Here is a 19346-nt window from a genome sequence, read left to right as displayed (position 1 = left end):
CTGGTAGAGAGTGGAACTGCCCGAACTGTCTCCCCAAAGCCCCTTGCCCATCAGAATTAGCTGTAACCCCTTGGGTCTAAGAATTAAGAAGAGAGGACAGGTGAATAAGTCAGCAAGGATGGTAATTAGAAGCCTGTCCATCCCCCCAGGTCCTGTGACAGAAATCGATGGCAGACGGACAGGTGTGCAGGCCAGATGCAGGCTGGGAATGGGCACCTACTGAATTCAGCTCTGACAGTGACTCACTGTCCAGCCTCGGGCATGTCACACCACCTCTCTGTACTTTGGTTTTACTGGCTGGAAAACAGGGATTAGAATACCTGCTGCGGAGCTGAGGACTGGTTACATGTCTGCGAAACACCATGAAGATCAAAGGCAACTCGGCGTATATCAGTCAGTGCTAAAAATTAACTTTACGTTGCTAAATTTGTATGTGAAGTTGATCATTCAGACCCTGTTCCTGTGTGTCTGAAACAGGCACAGATTCTGTTATTGACCCGAATTCACCAGTAAAAGCCTGTGTCCCAGTCAAGGACTTGTTTTCCTTTTCCCAACACTGTGCTGCCCCCTGGGACGTGAGTTACTCATTATTCCTTCCTGATCCCCATGTACCGCCACAGAGGTCAGTGTGTCCTTCCCTGGCTCCCTTCTGGCACTTGTGCCATGTACCGTTTCGCACAGCTGCACTGCAAATCAAAGTTAGTGACTTGTTTCCTGAGCTCTTCAAAAGAAGGTCTGGTCTTGAGCTCTCCTGGCTCGTCAATGGGAACCATTGGTGCTGAGCACCTCCCAGGATCAGACCCCACCCTGCCCCAAATACAGTTCTGAGAAAGCTAATTGAGAGTAAAATCTGCCTACTTTGCTATTATGCAGTGTAGTTATTATCCTAGATTATCAGGGTTGGAAGGGACCTCAGGAGGTCATCTAGTCCAACCCCCTGCTCAAAGCAGGACCAATCCCTACACAGATTCTTACCCCAGTTCCCTAAATGGCCCTTTCAAGGATTGAACTCATAACCCTGGGTTTAGCAGGCCAATGCTCAAACCACTGAGCTATCCTTTGTCGGTCCCAGGATATTAGAGAGACAAGGTGGGAGGGGTAATATGTTTTATTGCAGTGGTTCTCAATCTTGTTGTGCTCAGGACCCCTTTGTAAATGTTTTTGGCCTGTCGCGACCCAGTAAATATTCTGGGGGTGGAGGCTCTGGTGAGGCCACACCTGGAGTATTGCAGCCAGTTTTGGTCCCCCCACTACAGAAAAGATGTGGACAAATTGGAGAGAGTTCAGCAGACGGCAACGAAAATGATCAGGGGGCTGGGGCACATGACTTACGAGGAGAGGCTGAGGGAACTGAGGTTATTTAGTCTGCAGAAGATAAAGAGTGAGAAGGGATTGATAGCAGCCTTCAGCTACCTGAAGGGGGGTTCCAGAGAGGATGGAGCTTGGCTGTTCTCAGTGGTAGCAGATGACAGAACAAGGAGCAATGGTCTCAAGTTGCAGTGGGGGAGGTTTAGGTTGGATATTAGGAAAAACTTTTTCACTTGGAGGGTGGTGAAGCACTAGAATGGGTTACCTAGGGAAGTGGTGGAATCTCCATCCGAAGAGGTTTTTAAGGTCTGGCTTGACAAAGCCCTGGCTGGGATGATTTAGTTGGTATTGGTCCTGCTTTGAGCAGGGGGTTGGACTAGATGAGCTCCTGAGGTTTCTTCCAACCCACATCTTCTATGATTCAATGTCGTGTACAGCAACAAGCCAGCAGAGCTTGAGCTAATTAAATTCACAGGCAAAATGGGTGAATTAGGGGAAAAGCTGCAACTGCCCGATGAGTGGGTTGGTTGGTTTGTTTAGATGGCATTAATAAATGCTGCAAAGCCAGCACCGGCTCGTCACTGTTTCCCTGTCCTTCTAGCAACCACTGTTGGTGGCGAAGGAGTGGGAATTGGCTGAATAAGTGTCAGTCACTGGGAGGATAAAGAGGGATGGAAGGTTCTGGGCCCGCTGCTGCTCTGGTTGGAGCTGTCGTGACCCCACCGAGTGGCTCCATGATGCCAGTTCCCTGGGCTGTCCTTTCAGTGGTGATTGTGTCTTGCCTTTCAGATGCCGTCTGATAGCCTGGAGCCTCGGGGGGACTTGCCAGCTCAAGCCGGCTTATCCTAGGAGCGTCTTTGACACACTGAGCTGCAGATGGCCTTGAAATCTCACTGACGGGGGAAATCGAGTCACACCAAAGCGGCCTCCTGCCCCTGCACGCTCGCTCTACGAGCCATGGAGGCCACCGACGTGCCGGTGGGGAACCTCATTGACTTTGATTCCGAGCCCCCTGCCTCCGTCCCCGCTGAGACCCCTCCCTCCCCCCCTCAACCCTCCAGCGGCAATGGGTTACTGGGGGACCCGGCATCTGTAGGAGAGGAGAGCGACACCACGGAGTCGGCCGACAGTGAGAACGACATGGGGGATTCGCCCAGCCATCACAGCTGGAACAACTACCGCCGCTCCTCCTCCAATGAGTCCTTCTCGTCCAACCAGAGCACAGAGTCAGCCAAGGACGAGGTGATGGTGGAGCGCCGGGAGTTCATGAGGCAGTATGTGGAGAAGATCTTCAGTGGGGGGTGAGTGAGCCAGGCGCAGTGGGGGTTGCTCTGTGCGGAGGTGCATGCTGGGAAGGAGTGGGGAATAATGAAGCTGCTCCCTCCTCCAGAGCACGCTGCTGAGTAACTTCCACTGGCATGACTTTTCTCTGTTCACCCTTTTTCTAAGCTTAAATTCTCCCCCCCCTTCTGCATTTGGCAAATATAGATTTCCCCCTCCACACAGTGTTAGAGGAACTAGAGACTGGGATTCAAGAGGTTAGGATCAACTCTTGCTTCTGCCACTGACTGGCTCTGTGACCTTGGGCAAATCCCTTTCCTTCTCTGTACCTCAGTTTTGTCATTCTGTAAAATGGGATATTTCCTTATCTCATGAGTGGGAATGAGAGGTTGAGGCTAAATTCACTCATGCTTGTAAAGTGCCTGGAGATTCTCCCATGGAAAGGGTGGTAGCCACGCGGAGGGAGATCAGGTTCTGCAAGTTCCCCTCCTCCTTCCAACAGGACTGAAATTAACCAGACTTATTGTTTCCCCTCCTTGCCCTCATGTGCTGGGCTGCTCAGGGGCTCGGCGGTTGGCCTTTTTCTGTGCTGCATAGCCTAGGGGTGCATGCCCTCATGCATGCTTCCCAGTGCTCCATTCCTCCCGTACAAAGCAGAGAATGGGTCATGAAGCGAGATAATGAATGAGTCGGGGGATGACAGCGGGGAGTGGTATGGGGCATCCGCTCTAGGAGCATGTCCGAATTTGGGCACTGCCTGTGCATGTAGTCCCTCTCCAGCCCTATATGCATGTGGCTGTGTTGCATGTACCCAGGAAAGGAGGGGAGGAATTGACCTGTCTGATATAACCGCTGTCTAGGCCGCCCCATACCTGCCACTGTAGCACAGAGCCGTCTAGCAGAGGAAAGCTCTTGGCCAGTGGAGCCGTGCTAAGTTCCTGGATTTGGGTGGCTGCAGGGAAATGGCCTTTGACATCATGTCTTGCCATACGCTGGAGCTGCTGAGGCATCAAGCATGTCCCCTGCGTGCGGCTCTTCCTCAGACTGCGATGCCTGGAACGGCACGTCCCCTTCTGATTGCCTGCCCAGGCCCGGCTGCCAGATTCGATCACTCTGCTTAACCTGGTGTAGGATCCGGGAGTGAGGGGGGTTGGCAGAGAGGAGCAGGGAGAGCTTTCTGCATCTAGTCACAATGGAGCTGTGTCTGGAGGCGGAGGGACTGTGTCCCCTGCTCCATTCTCGCCCTGCTACACATCTCTGCGTTTCCCAGGCTTTGATGCAGACCTCCTCACTAATCTTAATGTCAGGGGATCCAATGCACACGGGGGTCTGTTTGCTGTTTGTCAGCGACGGATGCCTCAGGCCCTTTGATCCCGACAGCAAAGCTTACTTGTTTCGGTCTATGAAATAATCCAGTTCAGTGCATCCAGTGTGATTGAGCAGATCGTCTGTGGGAAGCAATAGGCAGAGCTGATAGTTTTGCTCGAGGTGATTCAGTTGTTGCTGGGGAATTTCTGCACTGGAAATCGGTGGCTCCTTCCTTTGTCTTGAGAACAAAAGAGCAGCATGAAGCTGGAAAAGGGAACAGGGCCACCTGTCAGCATGGCCATAAACCAGCCCAACTGGGAGTTCCCGCACCTGGGGATTGTGCTGGATGGGGGGTGCACGGTAACATGAGACTCCCAAAGCGGCTTTGCTGATCCACGGAGCTGGATGCAGGCTGGAAGGGAGAGCTAGGGTGACCAGATGTCCCGATTTTATAGGGACGGTCCCGATTTTTGGGTCCTTTTCTTATATAGGCTCCTATTACCCTCCACCCCTGTCCTGATTTTTTCACACTTGCTGTCTGGTCACCCTAGGGAGAGCGACGAGTTGCAGTAGAGCCGGAAGGATTCAGAGCACAGCTAGGGGGCTGTCTGGGACAAAGTGCTCCTTGGACAGGGGATTGGAGCTTCCGGGAGGGGTCAGAGGGGTGGCAGATGGAGCCTCCTCCATCGTGTCAATTGTACAGGAGAAACTGGCCCACTTCCTGAGTCCGTCTGGGCTGGGGTGGCCATGTTCAGTGCAGATAAATCTGAAAGGTAGATGGGACAGGGCACGTGGGGGTCCAGACTGTAGGGGGTCACAGAGGCCTGTCCCTTCTACCTGAAGCTGCCAGAAGGTGATAGGTGATGAAGTGGCTGAAGGGAGCAGTTTATTATTTGTTTGCATTACTGTAGTTTCTAGTAGCCCCAATCCTGAACCAGGCCCCTTTGTGCTAGGTGCTGTACAAACACAGGACAAAAAGGCACTGTCTACACTAGAGACCTTACAGCGGCGTAGCTTTCCCGATGTGCCTGCGCCGCTATAAGATCTCCCGTGTAGCTGCTCTTTGCCGACAGGGGAGAGCTCTCCCGTCGGCATCGTTAAACCACCCCCCAACATAGCCCTGTCTACGCCGGTGCTTCTTTCGGTCGGGGGGGGTGTTTTTTCACACTCGACATACATTGTACTGACAAAAGGGCTAGTGTAGATGTAGCTTAAGACAAGAGACAGCAGATGGATGCAACAGACAGACTGGGGGCAGATTCAAGGTGGCAGGAGGACAATACTGGTCAGCATTAGAAGCAGTGGTTGGAACACTTCAACTGCCAAAACGTTGTCAAGTTCTTGTGGCAAGAGCCAAATGTCCCGGAGTGATCTGAGTTAGTGGGGATTAGAGCTTTCGTCAGGCCCTCGGGTGCAGGAGATGCCAGCCAGACTCTCATCATAGAAACGTGGGGCTGGAAGGGATTTTGAGAGGCCTCATCCAGCCCCCTGCCCTGAGGCAGGACCTAGACCATCGCTGACAGGGTTTGTCCAACCTGTTCTTAAAAACCTCCAGTGACGGATTCTGCAACCTCCCTTGTAAGCCCATTCCAGAGCTGAACTATCCAAACAGGGAAAACTTTCTACCTGTTTTCCAATTTTAGGTTCTAGCAAAGTTACTTAAACTCCCAAGCTCGTCCTTTGAAGATGTTGTGCAGGTTTCCTTTTGGGGACGAGGACAGTGAGGTCAGACCCGGAGTGCATGCCCGCCCACAAAACACCTTTTGAGATCCCTGGGTCCTGCGCATGCGTGTCACATGTAGGGGACCTCATCCAGTGGACTGAATGCCCCAATAACAATCATTACACACTTGCATGACCTCTCACAACAACAGAAAATAAGACAAAAACACTCTATCACCTGTAGGTGAGCACTTTCCAGAAAGCGATCACTCCATGTCTGACCTCTCAGTCCTTGTCCTCAAAGGAAACCTGCTTTGCTAGACACTAAAAATCATGGTCCTAAAAAGACACTGGCTTTATGGCTTATTACAACAATCTATAACCCACTTACCTCCCACCCCACTCCCTTTTTTTTTTTAGTCCTGTGACTACAGAGCCGCTGCACTTTGAATGGTCTCTGACAATGTGTGAACTACTTATCCTAACCAATCTGTTCCACCTTGTATTAACTGTGATGCCAGGACTACCTTTCCCAGACCTGAAGAAGAGCTCTGTGGAGCTCGGAAGCTTGTGTCTTTCACCAACAGAAGTTGGTCAAATAAAAGACATGACCTCACTCTCCTTGTCTCTCCTTGCAGAGACATCCTAGATCCAAGCTGAGAACAGTCTGTGTGTGTGTGTCTCAAATGGAAACTGACCAGAATTTTTAGTATTGCCGTCATGGAATCTTTTTTCATTTCCCCAATACCCAGGAGCTCCTGGGAGTGCATATGCCTGGAGAATATAAGCTCCAATTCAGGCCGGGTTGAATGTGATTGTCTGGCTGATGTTGAGGGGCTCAAGCCCATTGCAGCAAGCAGTGCCGTAACTGTGCCCTAGGAGCCGTCTAGCGGCGAGGGACATTGACCTCCTTGCCTGTTTAGCCAAAGCTTGAGGCTGCGTCTGGCACGCCCAGCTCACTTCTGTAGTGTAGACAAAATTTAAGAGTGGTGGGAGCTAGGGAAGGTTTGAGTCCTAGTGACCAGGTGTTGGGCAAAGGGTTGCAGATTCAGCCCTTGGTCACACCCGTTCCTCCTTAGGCGAACAAATTAAAGTCCTCAGGCAATAGCACTTGTACGGTGGTGGGAACAAGCCTGAGAATAAAGTGCACCAGCGGTTACTAAACCCAGGGTCTCCGAGTGACTTTGTGAACCTAGCAGAGGCAGAAGCCAAGGGGCCCTACTACAGTCCTGTTAGGACTCTCTGGGTAGGTAGCACTTGGCAATGGTGGTCGGGCACATTGCCCTTCCTGAGGGCAGGAACTCTAAGTGTGCGGTCGCTCTGTGTCCGGCTAGCGGGGGGGGTCAGTTCGCACCTTGTGCTCTCTCACATCCGCGCTACCCTGAGGTTCTGTCCCACTTTCATCTTACAAACCAGTCGACTCCTGCAGTGCCGGGCACTGTGTGTGTGAAGAGCGCAGGCCAGGAGAGCAGATGTTCCTCGGCCCTGCCATGCAGGGAGAGCTCCCTTTCTATTTCCAATGAGGTTTTGCACTCGTTGAGTTGCTGAGTGAATAGCTCTTGAGAGTAGAGCTCTCGTTTCACTTTCAAAACGTTCCTGGCAAGTCTGAGCACTCGACAGAGGAGAAAACCCACTTGGCTGCCTCCGTGCTGGCAGTTCTTTTCACTAAGAAACACTCTTTCTTGGCTCTAGAGAAGCCCCTGAGATGTGTAATGTTTCTATCTCGTTTACAAGTGCTATTGCCTGAGGACTGCAATGCTGCATCATCCCAACCCAGAGCAGAAACCTCGGCTCCTCACAGTCACAATGACTTGGTTTGCTTTGGGGTTTTTAAAACTAAATTAAAACCGTGCGCCAAAAAGGCCCCAATTAAAATGCATCACATTCCCACTAAGCAGTGCGGCTTTGCCCACTCCCCGCTTCCAGGCAGCCATCTCGGCTCCAAACAGAGAGAATCTGTCATGCGTGGCTAGTGTTGGTTGGCCCCTGCCTGATTTTCATCAACAGCTTCTTCCCTGTGCTTCAGCTGCTGTATTGGTGTCTCGCCTCTGACTTCCACCACAGAGCACTGTATACTCTGCTTGCGGTGTGTAAAGAAATTCTGGTACCTCTCTCAGCCCTTCCCTGGCTAAGGAAGGTGACATGCCCATTTGACATGGTTTAGGAGTTGTCCAAGACTACTGGATCATAAGCTTGTCTTGCTACTCCTGTAAAATGCCCCGTACCGCCTGTGATGCTATATTAATAGTCATGGTGTCTTTCAGCAGGTAGACCAATAAGTGTAATACTCACACAATCCCTCCCTTCCCTGCGTTGGCGAGAAATATTCATCCCCGATCATGTCTTGTCATTAATCCGTATTGCCAGTGTAATCTCTTTGGAGCAGGGACTGTCTTTACCATGTATGTGTACAGTGTTTAGCAAAGGTCAATAATTGGGACCTCTAGGGGTTACTGCAAGATGAATGTGTGACTCCGGGTATGTCTACAGTGCAATGTAAGCCCAGGGTTAGTGGGACTCGAGTCAGCTGACCTGTTAAGGATCTCTGGGCTTGAACGTCAACGTATTTTAACCCTACATTAAGATTTTTTTCTAACCCGTGCTAAAACCTAGGGCTCTGATGTCCACACTGACGTGCGCAGACCTGAGTCAAAGTAACCAGGTTTGAGTCCCTAGCCACCCCTTACACCTGAATGTGGTGCACTGTGGGAAAACTTTACTGTCCGTCCTGCATGTTTCCAGGAAGCAGCTCGCTTTGCTTGATCGATTCGCTCTCCATTGCAAACCCAGGCGGCTCTCTGGCATGCTTACAGATTGGTGATCAGAAGAATACGGGTCAACGCCGACCTGAGCTGCTGCCATTCGCAAAGCGGGGATGGCTTCTGTTTTCAATAGAGTGCATTGCAGATAGAGAGGACTAAGCAATCTGTCCCATGGAATTATGGGATACTTCCAGCTGACTCCTTAGCCCCCAAGTCAAGTGGGGCTGCATCTACACTGCAAAGCAATAGAGCTCGGATCCTGGGTCCCGGCTTAACTCGACCTCGGACCCTCCAGCCCTGCAGGGTCCTGGGACTCTGTGTCGGAGCCCTGAGTTAGCGCAATTGCAGCATAGACTCAAGGGGGATTAGATGTAAGCTTGGGCTCATGTTGCTGTGTAGACATACCTTTGGTGATTTGTGATGCACTGAACAAAAAAACTGCTCCCCCCCAAGACGTACTGCATCTATTAGTGAAGACCAGGAGCAGAATGGAGAGGCCAAGAAGCAGCCTGAGCAGCAGGTATGTGCATGACAATACAGACGTGTCCTGTACATGTAGCCCTGCTGATACAGCTGCGTCCTTGATTGATTCGACGAAGTGGGTATTCACCCACGAAAGCTCATGCTCCAAAACGTCTGTTAGTCTATAAGGTGCCACAAGACTCTTTGCTGCTTTTACAGATCCAGACTAACACGGCTCCCCCTCTGATACTTGATTGATTGTGTCCTCGATAGAACTCGTGGACTCTTTTCCCCCCAGGGTCTGCTCCTGGCTCTCCAAATACCTCTGCTTGTTTCACAGGCTGCAGGGATTTTCTGAGCAGCTCAGTGCGGGAGGGGAATTTAAAGTGTTTGATTTCTTGTCTGTTCCAGGGAGGACCTGGACCAAGAAGAGAAGGCCAAGTTTGGGGAGCTGTGCAGCGGAGAGAACGGAAAAGGCAGGGAGTGGTTTGCAAGATACGTCAGTGCTCAGGTGAGCAGGGGATAACAGCTGCCTGATGCTAACTACTCTGTGTCAAAGCAATTGAGGGTGCCTGGCAGGAGGGTGGGTCTCCTGGACGTCTGTTAGAACAGCAGAGTGATGTGTTTGGAGACCATGCCTCATCTCAGTGGGGAGAGCTGGGGGCAAAGGGATGCATGTATTGAATTGTATTAAAAATGCGACTGTATCAATCACTGGGCAGCGGAATGTTAGAGAGAAGCCGTCAGTTTCATTTAAAAGAAAATCAAAATAACTCATCAAAACTCCTCCCAGCTCCCAAGTCAAATTCCACACAGTCAAAACAGCATCCAGTGGCCCAGCCCCACTGGCGAATTCTCTGGGAGCACTCACGTCAGGTCTTCGAGGCTTGCGCTGTCAGTAGCAATGGAGAGGAAGCGGTGCTAACGCTGGCATGTGTCGGCTTCATTTGTCTTTGCAGCGCTGTAACTCCAAGTGCGTCTCGGAGCAGACTTTCTATCGGCTGGTGCAGTCCTTCGCGGTGGTGCTGTTCGAGTAAGTAATGGCAGATATCAAAGCAGGATTGATTTCTTTTTTCACAACTGAGCCCTCTTGTAATCTACCCACCGAGCCATCAGAGGGACGCTTTGCTTCCATGCCACCTAATTCCAGGAGACCAGCCTCAGCTAAGTAGAAAGTCAGCAACCGGTGCTAACAATAGCTACCTGTGTCCAGTTGAACCGCAGAGCAGTGTCTCTGGAAACACCTTTTGAGCCAGCTGCATTGCACCGAAATTACTTTGAGGGCCACCTGTCAATTGGCAGCATCTCCAGTGTGAATGCACATGGCTGCTTGGAAGCAGAGTGTCTGGTTTAGTGTAAAGCAGTGGGGGGAGCCGGTCCTGGGTAGGTAGGTGGGTTTAGAGACAGTAATGCTGAGGTGGGGTGGGGCTCTGAGCAGTTGGGATGCGGGAAGTCTGACATTTCCCAAATGGGATTTACAGTAACCAGAGGGTGAGTCTAGTTAAGCTGACACTATGGAGGAGGTGGCCTGGTACCAAAACATCTGGTACCTCTGGGTATCTGCCAGTTCTGCTATGCTGCTGTAGATATGGCTGCTAATTTCTTGCGTCTCTCTCTCTCCCTGACCCATTTCAGGTGTCACCAGATGGATGACTTTGGTCCTGCCAAAAATCTAATGACCATGTGTTTCACTTACTATCATATCGGTAAGCGGCTTGTGCGCACGGGTGCCTTTCTCGTGTTGCTGAAGGAGTGGGGGCGTTGAAACGACTCAGAATAAGTGTGAGGGTGGGTTGTTAGAACAGATGTGTGTTCACTTGAAGGGGCACAGCTGGCTCTAGGATGACGTCCCTAATCCCACACGGAAACATCCGCTTGATTTGAGATTGGGAGGCAGTCACTGAGAATGGTGTCTGCGGAGGGCTCAATTTTCTAACCAAAGTTTAAAAAACTAAAGGTCAAAGTTTTCAGAACTAACTAGTGATTTGTGGATCGCAAACTTGAGATACTTCAGCGGCTTGATTTTTCGGAGAGGGGGGGCTCAGGACCTCCTTAAAATCAGGCCTCCTTCCTGGGTCTCTGGATGCCCAGAAACTGAGGCACCCGCAATCACTAGTCACTTCTGAAAATCTTGTTCTAAATCCAATGCACTTTTAAACAGGGAAGTCTTCAGCCTTAGGAGCCATTTTCAACAGAAAATTGTGTCCATTTTAAAAAACAGGAGCTTCCTCGCTTCTCTCTCTCCTTGTCCATGTTCCTCTGGCTGCGGGTTCTGCTCCTGCACCAAATGCCCAGCACAGAGATGGAATCGGTATCGCAGTCACTGGAACCAAGATCGGGCATGAGCTGAGCTGTGTTTGGGAGCCCGGCGTTGTTATGGCATTGAGGGCTCTTCCCTCTTCCTGTGCATGATTGTCATTAATGCTACTGTGAGTTATGTATATGCAGAGAGTGAGGAGCGTGTTTTTCAGTGTATCGTGTGTGCTCCAGATGTCGTCGTCCGGCAGCTCACGGCTGCTTTGAACCCCTTGGTGCTCAGTGTCTTACCACAAATGCCCAAGGGCGACAAACTCTGGTGTGTCCTTGTCCATTCAACAGAAGAGATGTCATCTGGCTATTACAGTAGTGCTTGGCTATTGGGACGACGGGAGCCATGGTAGATAAATATTGAAACTCGGGGCTGCAGCGCATGCTTTCTCCAGCTGCAGCAGAAGGGGAATCCGGCTGTTCTAAACATCTCTCCTTTATTATTAGAGGGTCCCTGTTCCTGTGTTCTCGGCCAGGGAACGCACCCATTCTAAGGCCAGTGTTATCAGCTCAGCACAGCGTGATGGGGTCATGGCAGTGCTGCGTGATTGAGTTTACTTCATTTCAGAGTTTGTGAGCTCAGGTTAAAACGGACCCGTGAGGCTCAAAGATTCCCCATTAGGAACCCAGGCTCCTCTGATTCTGCTGAGCCTGGAGCTTTTCAAATAAGAAATCAATGTCCAGTGACAGCTTTTTTTTTTTTTTTTCATGACTGGGGCCAGCTTCTTTTAATTGAGTTTCTCTGAATTGCTGTTCCTGTCCCGCTGCCAGCTAGAGAATACTATTAAACTCTCTTGGAGAGTTAGAGTGTGGAGCTGGGCTCATAGCACAGTGAAGTGGTGGATTAGTTAGTCCCAAAAGACTAAAGGAAATAGATGGGGAGCCTAATGGGAGACCCTGAGCAGTGTGGGGGCTGGAGAGTGAGGGCCTTACCTCTGAGTGGTGAATGCGGAGGAGAGGGGAAATGGCATTCATAAAATATCCAGTGGGTTGCTGGAAAGAGTGTTCCTCTAGAACAGTGGTTCTCAACCAGGGGTACGCAGAGGTCTTCCAGGGGGCACATCAGCCCATCTAGATATTTGCCTAGTTTTACAGCAGGCTACCTAAAAAGCACTAGCGACGTCAACACAAACTGAAATTTCATACAATGACTAGTTTATACTGCTCTATGTACTATGTCAGCAGTTCTCAATCTGTGGGTGAGTTGGTTTTAATGGGGTCGCCAGGGCCAGTGTTAGACTCGCTGGAGCCCAGGGCACAGAGCCCAAGCCCCACCACTCAGGGCTGAAGCCCAAGTTTTTAAGTGAGGTGGAACTTGGGTTATGCAAGACAAATCAGACCCCTGAAAGGGGCACAGTCGTCTGGAATGGTTGAGAACCACTGCTCTAGATCTCAGACCAGTGACGTCCCGGCACCCCCACAGCCTCCGCTGCAAATCGAGTGGCTGTTCCCCCTCTGAACGTTCTTGCAGCAGCCAAGAGAATCTCTCTGCTCTCTAGCTATGAGGATGCCAAACCCCTCAGCAGTCTGCCTTGCACCACCTGTTGGTTCAGGAGATGCTGGCCATCATGCACACGCTGTTGGCTTTAAAGTGAAGGATGCATCCCGGAGAGACGGAGATGCTGACACGGGGGATTTGCCTTCTGAAGCCTTGTGGTATTGGTTTAGTCTCCATGTGGCTAAAACCTGGTGTCTTTGTAACCTTTCTAGGAGTAAGGACTTGAGGCGCTTGTAGCTAAAGCCGTGCAGCCGCCTTAGCAGTAGGGAGCCGCCTAGATTTACTTATCCTGGGATCACTTAAAAGAGCCATTTCTAGGAACCTCCTGTTTCTCTTGTAGGTAAAGCCCAGGCGCTGCCCTCAGAGGCTAAGGAGAAGCCCATGGGGAGCATCGACTCGTACCTGAAGTCGGCGAACAGCTGGCTGGCTGAGAAGAAAGACATTGCCGAGCGACTCTTGAAGAACACGTCAGCGAAGACTGAGAATGTGAAGGGCTTCTTCGGGGGGCTGGAAACCAAGCTCAAGGGACCCACGGGCAAGAAAAGCGAGTGAGTATTGCTCCAGCAGTGCTCTGACGCCCTGAGTAGGGGGCGTGTGCTGTGGGCTGGACAAACGGGCCGTGCAGACCGCATGGCTGTCAACCAGACACATGCATGTGCTATCTGGGATAGAACAGGCGACCTCCTGCTCTGAAAGCAGGTGCCTCTACTCAGGTGGCTAAAGGAGGAGGATAAAGCAGGGCTTTATCTCCCCTGTAGCACGTTCACCCAGCTCCGCAGTCACTAGAGCATGAGACAGACACATGGATAGGTATGATTCCATACAGCACAAGGCCCCTAGATCTGTGAGACCTTCTAATTCAGGCTCTCCAGTTGCAGCTCTTAGCATTATGTGGGCTTCCTAGCGAGGCCTACATGTCTGTCCCTATCTGTGCTGAGACAGGTGGTCTCCGGAGATGGATTTCTTTGGGCGTAGAGCCGTGGTTCCCAAACTGCTCTGTGGACCATCAACAGCCCAGAGAGAACGTGCTGGTGTGCGGAAGAGATTTGGCAGGCCACGTGCTGCTGGCTGCTGCCCCTCATTTTCAGCCTGTAAAGCTCGATAAACTACAAATGCATTAAACGCCAGGGAGGTGGTGTTTGACCACCAATGGGAGCGGAGGGAAGGTGGCCCATGTGATCACAAATGGGTGTGGCCCGTGTGATCACAAATGGGCGTGGCCCGTGTGATCACAAATGGGCGTGCAGGTGTCCCCGAGATACCCTCTCCATTTAGATGTGGCTCCCTCAGTGAGAAAGTGTGAGAGTGCCCAATGCAGAGAGAAGGGTAACAACCTTCCAGGGGCTTTCCGACTGATCGTCCCAACTCTGCAATGGTGGGGATACCAGAGCTGGAGTGTTCTCTAATGGTTAGTCATGGGACCAGAAGTCAGCAGAGCTGGACTGCATTCCTGGCTCTGCCACTGACTCCCTGGGTGACGATAGGAAATCAGCCAGCCTCCCCATGCCTCGGTTTCCCCATCTGCAGAATGGGGATAACATGCTTACCTACTTCTGAGAGGCAAGTGTGGCTGCAAAGCACTGGGAGACATTCTGGGGAAATAGCCTGCGTGGGCATGAAGTTATTGGGTGAAACTCTCCCAAGGGCTCCAGTGTATATTGGCCATGGCTAGCACCTCGGTCAGCCTCTTGTGTCTCACCCCAGTGGCTGTGATGGGGGAGGTGGATGCCAGCAGGCTGAATGGGTTAGTCACGTGGGCTGATAGGAGGGGGAGCTGGCTGCTGTAGGGCATCGGTTTCTGAGAGGGAGGAGCTGACTAGCACGGTTTCTTTGCTGTAGGGAAGGGGAAGACAAACCGAAGGAGAAGCTGCAGAAGACAGGTAAGCAGCACAGCCGCAAATCAATGGCTTTAGCAAGGGGATCCCCAGGACCTTAGGGTGGGGCTCGGGGCAGACCCAGTGTGAAATGCCCCGGCATAGCCAGTGACCGGGAGAGTGAAATTGCCGTGGGGAATGACTGACAACTTCTTAGTGCGGTTTGCAGGGGCACTTAAGGAAGCTGCAGTGAAACCAGAGGATGTTTTTCCAATCCATTGTTCAGAGCAGTAGCATCTCCCGTTCCACAGCAGCATCCCTTTGGTGCTGAATGTAACCTGCACACACGCAGTGTGGTGCTTTGTGGTGTTGTGTCGTCCCCCTTCCCCGTATAGAGGTTTGTGTCGGCTACTGCCTCTGAGCTAATGGACCAGCTCCTTGAGCTCCAGCAGCAGCCATGAGGAGGAGAAACAAAGCAGAGCTGTTTTTCTCTGCCCCCGCAGGGATGGTTTGAGTTGCTTTTTTTTTTTTTCCCCCGGTACCTCGGGGTGACTGCTTGGGGGGTGGGGTGAGTAGCTGAGTCGTGCTAAGTTTGTGTTCGTACAGATCAGCGTCCTCAAGCCTTGGTGTGCAACTCTGCTTCCCGACAGTTTCCTTGTACGGCCCCGAGGAGGAGGAAGAGGAGAAGAAGGGAGAGAAGATCTATTTATATATGCACCTGAAGCAGCAGCCTATCTGGTAAAGCCTGGTTATCCACCTTGAGCTGCAGCCCCCGGGGACCAGCTGTGCCTGGTAGCTCTGAGTCAGCTGGCAGGAGCATCCACTTGCACAGCACCGGCAGTGTGAGGGGGAACCCAGGCCCTGTGCTGCTCAGAGAACAGTGCCCAGAGCTGGTGCTGCCATGCAGGCCGAGTGACATGCTGCCGTTCCCCACAACTCAGCCATGTGCCTGATCCAAGTATTCTACTCTTTGCATATGCAGAGTTGACTCTGCCTTCCCCCTGCCCACCCCCCACCTCCCCCCAAATGATGAGATCTGTCAACGCAGCCGCTGATCAAAAGCCCCCAAAACCAGGCATTAACAGCTCAGTAAAGCTGACTTCTCTTTGCTGCATGCTGTGTGCATAGAAGCCAAAGGCTGGATCTGTGGGGAGGGCACTTTGGCAGGACCCCGTGTACGTGCACAAGTGCCCCGCGGTTGCTCGGAGGTGCTGCTGGGGTGGCGGCCGTGCTCTCCCGTGCAAAGCACCGTCTCCAATGCCTTCTCCCTGTTTTGCAGGCACACCCTGAGATTTTGGAATGCAGCCTTTTTCGATGCTGTCCATTGCGAGAGGAGGAAGAGATCTCCCACCACCAGGTAGAGCGTGAACATTAAATTCTGGCTGCCCTTGGCAAGGGAGGGCTGGAAGGCAGGGGGAAAACAGCCCATGCTTCACTCTCAAACTCCCCAGCCCCCGCAACAGTGGAGATGACAGGTTAGGCCCTTCCTGCTGCAGCAGTTTGCTGAGAAGTCCACCCAGCTGACAGCTGTTTAAATCCTGCTGCACTGTGAAGGCAATTGCCATGGCTAATGCTAGAACTAACTGCATGGAGGTGCTTGGAATCGGGCCCGGGTGGAGCATTATGGGAGAAGAGTACGGTGAAAGGAGCCTGCCCCCTCCTCCAGGCGTTCTTTCTGAAGGCCTTTTCTCTGCACTGGGTACAGCGCATAGTGAGGCTGCCTATATTGCATAGTAGCTGTTGGAAAGTGCTGAGCCTCTTTCTGCCAGGGCTGGTCATTGCAGTGCAGCCCCGGCCATTAGAACTTGCAGGGGTGGGGATCAGCGCTTCTCAGAGGTTGCAATTTCATAGGAGAGCATCTAAGCCAACTTCTATTCGATCACAGAAAGTTGCAATCAAATAACACTGAGGGGCTTGGTTACCATAGGCTTAGAGGAGTTCAGCTGTGCAGTTCCCATGGATGTTATAGAGGCCGTGTGCCTTTGGGACAGGAGAAATCCATTGAAGTCATCTCTCCAAAATAGCTACGTTTGTATAGCAAATAGATGATGATCAGTCCTGCCAAGACCTGGACGCAAGGTCCTGCTTTCGCTCTGCCATTATGGACCTGATCTATCGAAACAGAAGCAGATTGTAGGGAAATGCTGTGCTTTATGTGTTTGATTAAAAGGTTGCTATGGAAGTAGAACCCTAAGCTTGTGTCTAGGCAGCTAAGGAAAGAATACCTTTTCCAGTGTTCTTTTTGAATATAGATACTCATGTAATTTAAGTCTAGACATTTATCCTGTTGAGGATTTGGGATCTCAAAGGTTTTCTTGTTTTTAGCTACTTTTAAAGGGACACAGTCGCAGAGCTTGGGTCCAAAATCCAGTATGGGTTTTTTGCCTGTTTTTTTTATTATTTTATTTTTTTTAAATGCAAGTCTTACGAAAGCTGTGTTACTAGAGACCTTTCAGGGAAATGATAAAATTATATGGGAGGTTTCATTGCTAGGATTGCAAAATCCTCTGTAGTGTTGTGAAAGGGCAGCAGCAGCATGGTACAGGCAGAGGAGAAGTAGAAATTAAATTGACTCAAAAGAGAAGTGAAATTGACCTTTCAAGTTACTGAATTAAATGTTGAAATAAGTTTCATAAGTGATGAGGAATCGATTTGTTTTTTAAAATTCTCTCTGACTTAGTATTCTGAAATGTTGCTTATAACAGGGTGGGTCACTTACTTTAAAAGAAATTTTTTTTAACCTGACAGTGTCCCTTTAAGGAGGATAGCATGGTGATGTGCATAAGGCACTGGATTGGGAGTCAGGAGACCTGGCCTCTGTCCCTGCTCTTCCACTGACCCAGTGTGTGTGACCTTGGGCGAATCAGCTCTCTTTGCCACAGTTTCCATACCTGTGAAACGGGGACAATGCTTCCTTACCTTTGTAGAGTGCTTTGAGATCTGTGGTTGAAAAATGCCAAGTGTTGCAATCTAGGACTCAGCTACTTACCAGATATGAAGTGCCCTGATGGACCGGAAAAGACTGGCACGTTTTCAGTATTTTTTAAACACAAACCAATGAAAGATCCTACTGAACATCAATACAACTTGCATTTATGAAGCATGAAATTAGCAGGAGCAAATGTCTCGCAAGGTCATGTGCCTTTGGCAGCTGCTCTGTGATGAGAATGCCTTTCTGAGCTAACCGGATGGCTGATTTTCCTTGTCTGCAAAAACAAAGCATATTTGTAATAAATACGTTTTCTGAGCTGTGGCCAGGATACTGCAAATATTGCCGAGGTTCTGAAAAGCTGCAACGCCTCATGTGGCACCTTTGGGAAGGTAGGAAAGGCCAGCTGCATAATGTGAGCCTGGGCACAGCTTGTTGAATGAAAATCTAAATCATAGCTGGGAGAGCAGATTTAAAACGAGTAACGTCCTGCAACTCGCTTTGGGACACTATAAAAATACCAGGTTCAGAGGCTCACCTTTTAGCTTTCATTAAAGGACAGTCCTAAATCCACAGAAAGCATCTCTGTGGTTTGTTTTAGCAGCTCCAAGGAAGGCCAAGGGGAAGCCCTCTAGACTCAGAGTAACATTCTGCACTGGTTTGAACCCTTCTGTATCAATATCCCTTTGTTCAAACCTGGTCCCCAGCGGGTGATTGGCCATGGTAGAGTCAGGTTCGTGCTGGCTGTGGGGTGGGGAGGAGGGAGGCGCTCGGGAATCTAAGCCTCGGCTGGAAATTCCAAGATTCCCCCTGGAACTGCAGTTTCAAATCTTGTTTCAGCTCCTCATCCTTCCATGGCACGTGTCCAGTGAGTGCTATGCTCATTGGGGGTGAAACCTTAACCCCCTTTGTCCACGCCCCACAGGCAGGACGCTAATTCATGGGAGAGGAATGGTTTGTCGTACTGTCTTAGCCCGAATGGCCCCTACTGGCACATCTCCCCGCCCTGTTATGCAGCATGCTGTGCCCACCCCACAGCTGCGGGCGTTTCCCCTTCCTGAGGGGCAAAGAGCTCAGTCTGCTGTAGAAGTCAAATGTTAAGAAGCGGACGTGGTATTTTAGTGACTGGCCTTAGTCAGAAGGCAACTGGGAGGTGGACCATAAACTCTGCTCCCAGTCGGTCAGTGCCCGGGTACTGTGGGGTGTTTCCATGTGTGCTGTCACTGGTACCTAGAGACACACACACACGTCTGCCCTGGCCTCCCTTCTGGTTTGGCTGTTGTGAGGAGGGATACAAGTTGCACTCTTGGTACATATTGCACCAAGGCTTTTTGTGGCATCATTAAGCCTCAAACTGGACCAATTCCCGCTACAGCTTTGTAGCATCTGTTAACACTTCCATCTCCCTCCCCCTGCACGCAGCTCTGGCGAAGGGTCTGCAGGGTTTCAGCAGCTATGCAGGGATGGGTGCTCTCTAGCACAGGCTAGGACATCATTCAAAGACTCCTCCAGGGTAAAGTGCCGACTTGGGGTAAGGCAAGAATGACTTAGCCTGGTCTGTGGTATCAGTTAAAGGCTGTTCAAGACATACGTGGTAGCATGAAGGCCCTTTTTCGAGTACTCAAGCCAAAATTGAGCCCTGAAGTGTGCAAGTGCGGTACTTGATGGGAATGCATCACACCTGCTTACACCAGAGGTGCATTTGACACTCATTCCTGTTTGTAGACAGGAATCCAGAGGTAATGGATTGAATCTTGAGTCTAAATCTCCTTGGAAACTCTTCTCTGCTGTGCTTGGTCGTCCTAATTTGTCCCCATAGTTTGTTTTTTTTTAAAGCGGTCGCTTCTCAGCAGTCCTTGTTAATTTGCCCCCAGTAGAGAGATCATCCCCCTATTGGAATTAACTTAGTCACCATTTGGGAGACCCATTCTCACTGCTCTGCAAATGCTGTGCTAAACTCTGCTACCAAAACTTTGCTGTAAGGAACCTTCTAGTGTTACACACATCTCCTGAGG

At 50.8% G+C, this 19346-nt stretch overlaps 1 protein-coding gene across 7 annotated transcripts in view; it reads left to right on the top strand.

The window, feature by feature from the left end:
- KIAA0513 (KIAA0513 ortholog) overlaps nucleotides 1-19346 on the top strand; it is an 81319-nt gene that overhangs the window by 46317 nt on the left and 15656 nt on the right. For 5 of the 7 annotated variants that reach the window (XM_039503196.1, XM_039503191.1, XM_039503193.1 and 2 more), the window contains exons 2-9: nucleotides 2098-2609; nucleotides 9195-9294; nucleotides 9743-9816; nucleotides 10419-10489; nucleotides 12929-13136; nucleotides 14428-14468; nucleotides 15053-15140; nucleotides 15682-15759. In XM_039503196.1, coding sequence (XP_039359130.1) covers nucleotides 2266-2609; nucleotides 9195-9294; nucleotides 9743-9816; nucleotides 10419-10489; nucleotides 12929-13136; nucleotides 14428-14468; nucleotides 15053-15140; nucleotides 15682-15759 — 1004 coding nt within the window. In that variant the 5' untranslated portion in view covers nucleotides 2098-2265. Of the gene's footprint in view, nucleotides 1-149; nucleotides 394-2097; nucleotides 2610-9194; nucleotides 9295-9742; nucleotides 9817-10418; nucleotides 10490-12928; nucleotides 13137-14427; nucleotides 14469-15052; nucleotides 15141-15681; nucleotides 15760-19346 lie in introns of those variants that run through there. The other 2 variants (XM_039503192.1, XM_039503197.1) reach the window with 2 other exon arrangements.

Source organism: Mauremys reevesii, linkage group 16 (assembly GCF_016161935.1).
Source record: "Mauremys reevesii isolate NIE-2019 linkage group 16, ASM1616193v1, whole genome shotgun sequence".
Taxonomy (NCBI): Eukaryota; Metazoa; Chordata; order Testudines; family Geoemydidae; genus Mauremys; species Mauremys reevesii.
The sequence above is the reverse complement of the archived record's forward strand: the minus strand, read 5'-3'. Positions and strand labels throughout refer to the sequence as shown.